We start from the raw sequence: 9,915 nt of genomic DNA, 5'->3' as shown, positions 1-9,915 counted from the left end.
GATGTGATCGGAGTAGGTTAGCTGGTTGTCAAGGGTTAGGCCAAGGTTTTTGGCTGCTGTGGTGGGGAACACCACAGATCCCTCGATGGTGATTGCAGTGTCAATCGTTGGGGAGTTCTTTGTAGGAAAAAACAGAAGCTCCGTTTTCTCCAGGTTGAGTTTGAGGTGGTTAGCGGACATCCAGGAGGCAATGTCAGCTAAGCAGGCTGCAATACGAGGCTGAACCTCGTATCAGAGGGGGGGAAGGAGAAGAACAGCTGTGTATCATCAGCGTAGCAGTGGTAAGAGAGACCATGGGCGGAGATAACTTGACCGAGTGATCTGGTGTGGCCCAAGTACCGAACCTTGTGGGACTCCCGTGTGGAAAGGGCGGGGGGAGGAGACCGATTCCCTCCAAGAGACCTGGTAGGAACGGTCAGACAGATAGGACTTGATCCATGCGAGTGCAGAACCCGCGATGCCCAGCCCAGCAAGGGATGAGAGGAGTATCTGGTGGTTGACCGTGTCAAATGCTGCGGAGAGGTCTAGGAGTACGAGGACAGAGCTGAGGGACTTTGCTCTGGCCAAGTGGAGCTCCTCCGATACAGCAAGAAGATTGGTTCTGATCCATGAGATTGTTCTGGAGAAGATATGGAGAGAGTTGGTTATATACTGCACGTTCCAGGGTTTTGGAGAGAAACGGTAGGAGAGAGACTGGACGGTAGCTACTGACATCAGTTGGGTCTAGAGTGGGCTTCTTAAGCAGTGGCTTGACCCGTGCCCTCTTCAGGGCAGAGGGAACTGTGCCGGTCATAGCATAGTTATTGGTCATAGCAGGGTTTTTGAGAGGAGGAGAGGCAGAGGACATACTATCACGGCTGATATGACGCGTCGGTGCATGTGGACCCTCAATGGGCGGCTCCTGTGTTGCGCTACATGGGGACCCTTGATGCAGGACTACTGGGGGTCTCGACCCAGCAGCCCTGTCCCATTTCCCTGTTCTCTTCTCTGTCTGCAACCACGGGAGAGGTATCCATCTTGGCCGCATCTATAGCAGTGTCTACATGTCTCACCACTACCTGCCTCCTGACAGGTCCTACATCCAGGTGGCCTTCTGCGGTGAGTGGCTGCCATTGCAACTGCTGGCTGTGGTTGTTTGTTTGCTCCCACAGTCTCTAGAACCATTTTCTTCATCTCTAGCACCTCAGCCCTAAGACCTTCAATAAGCTTGCTGCTACTTGTGTCTGGTTCAAGGCAGCTTGCTTGACTTTTCTTGTTTTTGCTGGGCACCTCTCTGTTCTTAGCGTAACCTCCAACTGCATGCTTTGACTCTGCTTATCCTATGAGATGTGACTGGGGATTGGTACAATATAGTTCTGCTTGGAATTCATTGACTTTTGGGGACTTTCCCAGCACAGTCTTCTTCAGCTTTTGCTGTCTCTCTTGTTCTAGGTTTGCAGCCTCATTTACACGCTCTATGAGCACTTCATCTGTGATGTTCAGATCGCTCAGGTGAGGCTTAAGCTGAAATTTCACAGCATCACTTATCAGTCCAGTTTCTAATGAGCGCAAGAATTTTCTCCTACTTAGATCTGGGCTAAGCTTTTCCCCTTCATCTTCCTCACCTAACATCCACAGTTTTTCCCTGAGCTCAATTGCCCTGAACAGGAAATTCTGAACTGACTCTTTTGGGTCCTGGGAGATGTTTATCAACCGATGTAGGAGGTCTGAGGACGAATCTACTTTGTAAAGCCCCCTGAGTATTGTCTTTAAGCTGGATAGAGTGATACCTCTCAATTTCTAACATATCCCTGAGATGGAGGCCAGGGCTGACAGCTCGAATCACTGCTTCAGTTATTTCAGCTTCCGAGTGCCCTTTCCTCTGCCCTGACTCAATCTGGTTTATGAGGCTGGTATAAGACAGTTTATCTTTTTGCCCCGCTTCCCCAATCTATCCCGAAATTCTGAACTCCCTCCTTAAAGTCAACTCTCTTGCTGATGTTGGAATTAATGGAGTTCCCTGGTCTTCTACCTGGATGGTGGTGGCTCTGACTTTCTCACCTAATGCCTCAATCTCCGCCTCTAGCCATCTTCGGGCCTCTGCCTGCTCCCTCTGTACTTAAGCATATCTCTCTTTTAACTGCTTGAGCTCAGTCTGTTCTTCCTTCACAACATTTGGTTCTGTTGCACCTTTTGACTGAAAGGAGTCAATGAGGGACAGGAAGTTTTTTAGGTTCTTTAAAAACAATTCCAGATCCTCCTCATTTTCAATGTCCTCTAAAGTTTTCTCTGCCAGCCTTATGAGGCGGCGTCTGGTTAAGCTCGGGAACCCGCCAGGTGCTGGCTCAATGCACTTTAGGTACTGGCACACAGAAATGAGCTCTGGTTTCCCAATTGTTAACAATGCTCTGCTGACCTCATCCTGTAACTGCTCCATGACTCTCTCTCTCTCTCTCTCTCTCTCTCTCTCTCTCTGTTTAGGTTTGTCTCTTTCTTGAAGCTGGACGTCTCGGCTCTTACAGCTTCTCCTGGCTGGCTCGCCAAAATATGTAGCAGACTCAAACACAAGGCCAATGGTTGTGTTGGTGCCACATATTTAATGATTTAATAAATGTCTGAAAATACACACAGATATATTTTGTAACTTAGTGAATGGCTGCACAAGTGTTTAGCATAGAGCTAACACAGAGAATCTCAATTTACAATTTACAATTTAGTTATTTAGCAGACGCTTTTTACCAAAGCGACTTACAATTGGTGCATCAGTCGGATTTGTAATACCTTCAACAGAGATCATAATAAGACTGAGCGTCAAATTGCCCTTTCGCATTGCGCCCCTGGAATACTTTTACAAACAGAAATACAAGACAAAGGGTTTTTTTTTTTTTTTTTTTTTTTTTTTCTAGGGAAGGGAGGTTAGGCATTGGGGGACAGGTGTGTTCTAAAGAGGTGGGTTTTCAGTTTCCTGCGGAAGATGGTAAGAGACTCCGCAGTCTTGACTGCATGGGGGAGGTCGTTCCACCACCTCGGGGCAATGGCAGAGAAGAGGCGTGGTCGGGAGGAGCGGCTGCCGGGTTCCCGGAGTGAGGGGACCGTCAGTTGTCCGGAGGACGTGGAGCGGAGGGTCCTAGTTGGGGTGTAAGGCGTTATAAGAGACTGAAGGTATGATGGGGCAGAGCCTCTTGTGGCCTGGTAGGCCAGCACCAGTGTCTTGAACTGGATGCGGGCTGCTACCGGAAGCCAGTGGAGTGCAGTAAGCAGTGGAGTGACATGAGAGTGCTTAGGGAGGTTGAATACCAGGCGTGCAGCGGCGTTCTGCACGAGCTGGAGCGGCCTGATGGCGCAGGCCGGCAAGCCAGCCAGTAGAACGTTACAGTAGTCCAGGCGGGAGATGACAAGCGCTTGGACTAGGAGCTGGGTTGCCTGTTGCGTGAGGAAAGGGCGGATTCTCCTGATGTTGTATAGGGCGAATCTGCAGGATCGTGTGACTGCTGCGATGTGCCCGGAGTATGTCAGCTGGTTGTCGAGGGTTACGCCAAGGTTTTTGGCTGCTGAGGTGGGAAACACCGCAGATCCCTCGATGGTGATTGTAGTGTCGATCGCTGGGGAGTTCTTTGTAGGAAAAAACAGGAGCTCTGTTTTCTCCGGGTTAAGTTTGAGATGGTTAGCAGACATCCAGGAGGCAATGTCAGCATAGGAATGAATTCGTCACCAGCTCACCTGAAAATACACACAGATATATTTTGTAAACTTGGTGAATGGCTGCCAAGTGCTTAGCATAGAGCTAACATGGAGAATCTCAGCATAGTAATGCATTCGCTCGATACCCCATGACTAGCAACACGAAGCACTATCTAGTGTGCCACTGCCACCTACTGTGCACCAATTAACTTGCTGGTAATAAAGAGCAAAGAACTGTACGGAAGATATATATATGGGCTGTCGACTCCAAACTCGTCTGCTGAACTTAAAGAAAGAACGGATTACATAATGTCTCACTGTGCTACATAAGCAACCAGGATGGCTAGCTAGCTTTTACACAGCCAAGTTAAGATGACCAGCAATACACTTGCCGACAGACACGCAAAGACTGGCAAATTAGCCAGAGAGGACAAGAGACAACATACAAACATGAGGAAGGAGAGGCTTACACACGTGTACGCTGGACAGACAGCGGCTCGAGTTAGGCCACTGAAGCTCTAGTGTCACCTGCGGGAGAGAAAACAAATCCAAACGGACCAGGTTGAATAATCTGACACTTAGTTGAGATACACAATCCAGTGGTTGCAATCCTTGGCTTTTGGTATAGTCCACGAAAACAGGTAGTCCTATGGTCCAAAACATTAAACAGAAAGGATTGCTGGAGAAAAATGGCATAGACAGTTCCAGCAAGCAGTGGCAGACAAACATGCCAGTGTACACTCTTACAGCAAACAAGATTGATTTCCCAATTCTGTGCTTACAGGGTTTTGATCAATTTATTTTTCAATCCTGCACTTACAGGCCTTAGATCAATCTCCTGCCCATCCCTGCATGGTTCTGAGTATGTCCTGCCAACAATCCTACAGTTTACTGTTGGGCATTTGTGTATGTTGGTAAATCATGTAAATGACCATCTATATATGTGTGAAGGCAAAGATTTTGCAAATGTGTAGGTGATGTGTAAGTACAAAGGCAAACAGATATATATGGAGAAATATGTGAGTTACATGTGTGTGTGTGTGGGTGTGTGTGTCTCTCTCTGACCCTAATACCACAGAAAACATTATACTCGGTCCTGCAGTACATGCAGGAGAGGTTTCTACCTGCTGTCAGAATCATGTGTACGGGCAAAAGAACGAGAGATGTTCTGTACACTGAACAAACACTGAATAGTCACAAGCAAATCCCATTTTTAGCGCACATTCTGCATGGCCAGTGGTAGTATTACTAGTTGCCATGCAACAAATGCTAATTAGACATTCACAGATATAATAAAACACGCTCAAATATTTTACTGAGGAGCCACAACACTATTTTGGACTCAGTAGGGCTCTCTGCTGTTGTGATTAAGACATAATGTCTCCCGTATGTATGGTACCAACTGTCACATATGACATGAAATGCATTCCAGACAAAACTGGATAGAACTCACTCAGTGTAATTTATAGATAAAATCTTTTAAACACTGATAAAATTAGAATACATCAATATTAATTTCTTCTTGTCATTCTTCTGTCTAAATCCCACAATGCCATGTTTATGCCCAAAATGCTTTTCCCTTGCGTTCAGAGTAGAAGACCAAACCATTATCTGACAGAGTTTGTGGGTCTGGATATTAAGATGGCTTTCAGCTGTCATTACCATGAGGTCATTGATTCCATCACCAACACCATGGTACAGATCTTTAAAGGACTGTGAGATATGTCAGCTAAAATCAGAGACCCTCCATCTCACACAGTGTTGGGCCAACGTGCTCCAACATGTTTATACGGTGTCAGTGCAAATTCAGTCCAGTTAGGTTATTATCACCGCTAAGCCATTTTTACAATGAAGTACAAAAGAACAGACTTCACCACCGACAAACCATCACAAACAATAATGATAAAAAAAGATTTTTATTCGAGCAGCTTTAATCTACATTTCATATAAGTTACATGAGTTACATGTTTTTTAAAGTGCTATATAAGAGATGTATCACACTTAATGTAGAATCAATAAATAAATACAACACTTGCTTTCAAATACATACGAAGTAACACATTTACTGGTAAATAAATAAATAAACAATGAAACAAAAGTTAATTCCTTTCAAGTCTAAAAAAAGATCAAAGTTCCATTATCCCTTAACATTACTCTCTTTACCGTTCTCTCATTAACATACTCACAGTGATGATCTCATGAGACAAAAAAATAGCAACAAAAAGAATCTTATTTATGCAACACTAAATTAAATGCAACATTAAATTTGTGATGTGCAGGTCTAAACGAATCTTAGTAGAGTGAAAATATAAAAAGTGTGGCAACCCTTTTTCTTTATGTTAGTGGACAGATCCACTTCTCTACTACTCCTTGATATCTACTTTATTTGTGACTCCAACTTTTACTCTATTTTATTAGTAGTTTAGCACTGTTGATTTTTGATTGAATGTTTTTAAATGTGAAAAAAACCCAAAGTTTTAAAAAACTATACTGCAAATAAATAAATTATTCATCTGAAACTTATACATCAGGCTATATTAGCAAAAGTTGATGCTGAGCATTGTTATCATGAAAGTACAACACAGACACAATACACTTCCACTTTGTTGTTTTATGGTAACAACGTTTTAACTTTGTCTACTCTGAGGAAGCACCAGTGATCTGTAAGAGGAAGAGGAAGATCTGGACAATGTCAACGTATAAAGACAGAGCTCCAAAGATGTACTCCTCTGGACTGATGGAATGTCTTCTGTTTCCTATGAGGAGCTGAGTGTGGTATGCCAAAAACTATAAGGGTAAAAGTAAAGATGGAACACTGTAATACTATGCAGGAGAGAGCCCATCCACATACAGCTGACACCGATAGAAACAAACTGAATTTTCTGCAGTCTTACCAAAGTGTAAACTATCGCTCCAATTGCAGCATACAGCATGTGTAGCCAAGGTACCTGACAGATCACAGACATTTTGTAAAACTGATACTTGGTATTCAACGTCAGTTTATATAATCATTACTTCTTTTATTTCTAAACAGTGACTGAACAGGCCATTACAAACTCATAGAACCACTAAAAACCATAAATTGGCTCCAGTAAGATCTGAACTTAAGGTATTTTCATCAAAAATTAACTTCTTAGAAATACTCAAATGGCAAAGATACTTCAGTCATTATCTCTGAAACAAGTCTGCGTGATTTTGACCGCATGGATTCATATTTCTTCATTAATTTTGCTTTCTATGCGTACACGTCATTGATCAGGGACACTTACATACTGAAAGGACAGCACAATGGCTGTGATGAATCCAGTGATCAGAACAACCATGCCAAGGACACACAACAGACCAGTGCAGGATGTGAAATCCACCTACACAAAGAGGTAAAAATTTTCAGTTTGATTTCATTCTTTCTTTATTGATTGATTGAATGTGTGTGTGTGTGTGTGTGTGGAGTGAATGTGTGTTTTTCTTGGTATCAGTGTACATAGAAGTCATTTAAAATAAAGACAATCATAAATGAAACTATCACATTTCACACTCTTCAAATGATAGAGCGACATGGAAAGGAAGTTCCTGTTTGATCCAGAGAAATTCAGAAACATGAAAATTTAACATGATTTTGGAAGGGCCTAGCATGACACGTTTACGAGAAAAACCATGAATGTTTAACGGAGGACAGGCGATCATTGTAAGCTGAGACAAAGGAGTTATTTGACACTGACAACAAAGCCACATTCACACACGCCCAGTTGATAAGAGTCTCACAGCTCAGTCAATGCAGAGCTTTTGTAAGCTGCTTTACCTTGGTCTGAAAGCAGAAAACGGTGACAGTTATACACACTATTGCTGTAATTCCAATGGCTAGGAACACTGCTTTGGTGTCATGATAACTGAAAAAAAACGAGAAATGAGAGAGAAAAAAGGCCGTTATTACAACGACAAACTTGTGTGCTGATCCACAACAAACATTTTACACAGTGTCACTGGACTGATATTGAATCTGACCTTGATATTGTTCCAGTCATGTAGGACAAGGTTAGAGTCTATGAAAGAAGGACATAAATGATTCATTCATCTATATGCTGAAAAAACATGTTTTAGAAGTACACATGAAATAAAGCTAAAATTATTAGCTTGATAAACATAAGTCACATTTTTGTAAACTGCTCAGGAGTAATGATTAACTGCAGTTTCCTCTTATCAAATTTACATTCTGCTGACATGGCAGAATGGTACTCACAAAGACAGCCAACAGAACCAGATTCCATGGGTAACGCCTCCTAAAGACAGTGGTTGATTGTTCATGATGCAAAAAGTAACATCCTGCTATGCACTCAACAGATGAAAAGTGAAATGAGGTGTCTCACATAGAGAGAATGTAAGGAAGCTCACCTAGGTCCCTCACAGCAGACCAGGACCAGGTAAGTGACAAAGAAAACACCGCTGATAAAAGAAACACATCAATGTTCAGACATAACCACATGCTCTCTACCTGTCCTAAGCTTTTTCATTATATCACAGGTCACCGATGAACGCCGGTAATATTACAGAGATGTCCAATGACAGAGAGAATTCAGTAAAACAAGTCCTGAGAACACAGGTTGAGAATATGTGACATAAATGAATAAACTTATTTCGTTCTCTTTGCCTGATCAATGCATTTAAAAAAACAACTCACAATGATGCCCAATAAATGCCTGGATACTGGATTACGAACAGACGCACAGGATCGCTATAACAAAAGATGTAAATAAAATCATACAGATAAATGACTCAGGTGAGAAATAGCAGTAATAGCAATAGTGACATTTAAAAAAAATAAAAAAATTATTCATGAATATATATATATATTTGTCATTGTGCTTACATAAAGGTGAACACAGCCACAATTGAAGCAGTGACAATAAGCTGAACACCCAAAATAATGTAGACCTGTGTCAGCATATAGGTTTGAATGTGGTTAGATACAATGACAGTGATACTTGATAACATTTGCCTAACATACATTAAAATCAGTAGACAAAATAGAACACATTTCTACATATAATTTATAATATTGTTCTGAACTTTTCACTGGCTTCCTCAAAGCAATAAACAAAGGTACCTTTCTGATGAATGCATGGCGAACAGCCACGCTATCCCACAGTGGATTTGATGCAAAGTCCTCCATGTCTCCTGTGCCATACACAAAAATACAACAGAGCAAAGTTGATTTATTTAATTACACAATCACAATCCTAACATACATGCCAGCATTTCTCCAGAGTCCTTGCTATATTCACATATTTACACAAAACAGATTGTCAGTTAAAGTACATTTAGAGAGGCAGTGAAGAAGATGAAGAATTTTCATGCATGTGTGTGCTTCTGTACTTTCCCTTTCTGCTAGTATAAAACCATCAGTTGCTATTACTGGCATCTCTTACTGTTTATTTACACCTCTCCGCAGCAGGTGTCTCTGTCAACAAACGGTACAGCATAATATTGTGTAGTATCATTCTCAATTAGAAACAAGACAACGGGAAACCAGTGTTGTCTTGGGTGAGGTGACCTTAAATATAGATTTTTCATTAACATCCAACAAACATTATTCATGCAAATTCATCACGGCATTCTATCATTATTGCTCACCAGGGCCTGGGTTTGACATAGGCATCCCTGGAGACAGAACTGGTGGCATCATGGATGGCAGGCCAGGTGAAGGGTAGCCAGGACCCTGCCACATCCCTGCCTGAGGATAGGCACCAGGACCAGGGTAGACGGCAGGTTGGGCAGGGTTCCCAAAGGCAGGGTATCCATATCCTGGAGCTGCTGGGTAGCTCCCATGTGCATGACCAAACTGCTGATTCCTTGATTCTTCATAACTTGGTGGGAGGTCTGATTTGAACATGGTGATATTCTTGAGCGATGAGGAGAACAAAACTGCGTTCAGTTTAGAAACTCATCACACATACTGGGTTAAGAACTTAACAGCACAACAGAATAGTATTACTAAAAAGGTCTGAATGTCAGACACAGGAGACATGAGAACAGAATTGTTATGTCGCAGAGTAGTGTGGAATTTGTGCAATATCTATTGTCTATCTATCATATTTAACATGATATTTTGTTTTACAAAGGGAGGCTGTAACAGGGAGTGTGTTGGATTTTCCATTCAGCAACAACATTTACCATGTGTCGCCATAGTTCAGACGGTTTGTACTCAAACACATTCATTTTTCAAAAATATGAAACATGATTTCAAAGAATGTGCTTATG

The 9,915-nt window shown here is 42.3% G+C and overlaps 1 protein-coding gene across 1 annotated transcript; it reads right to left on the bottom strand.

Annotated features, from left to right (window-relative positions):
* Nucleotides 1–6,297: 6,297 nt before the first annotated feature.
* On the bottom strand, nucleotides 6,298–9,547 carry LOC115823057 (protein lifeguard 3). Its single transcript, XM_030787057.1, has 11 exons — nucleotides 9,295–9,547; nucleotides 8,762–8,832; nucleotides 8,525–8,589; nucleotides 8,336–8,389; nucleotides 8,050–8,100; nucleotides 7,898–7,937; nucleotides 7,663–7,700; nucleotides 7,460–7,547; nucleotides 6,930–7,025; nucleotides 6,555–6,608; nucleotides 6,298–6,447 (listed from the first exon to the last, which is right to left on the bottom strand). Exons 1-11 carry the CDS (start codon nucleotides 9,545–9,547, stop codon nucleotides 6,298–6,300), a joined length of 960 nt encoding a protein of 319 aa, XP_030642917.1.
* Nucleotides 9,548–9,915: the final 368 nt, after the last annotated feature.

This window comes from Chanos chanos, chromosome 10 (genome assembly GCF_902362185.1).
Source record: "Chanos chanos chromosome 10, fChaCha1.1, whole genome shotgun sequence".
Lineage (NCBI taxonomy): Eukaryota > Metazoa > Chordata > Actinopteri > Gonorynchiformes > Chanidae > Chanos > Chanos chanos.
This window is presented reverse-complemented; position numbering and strand designations above follow the sequence as displayed.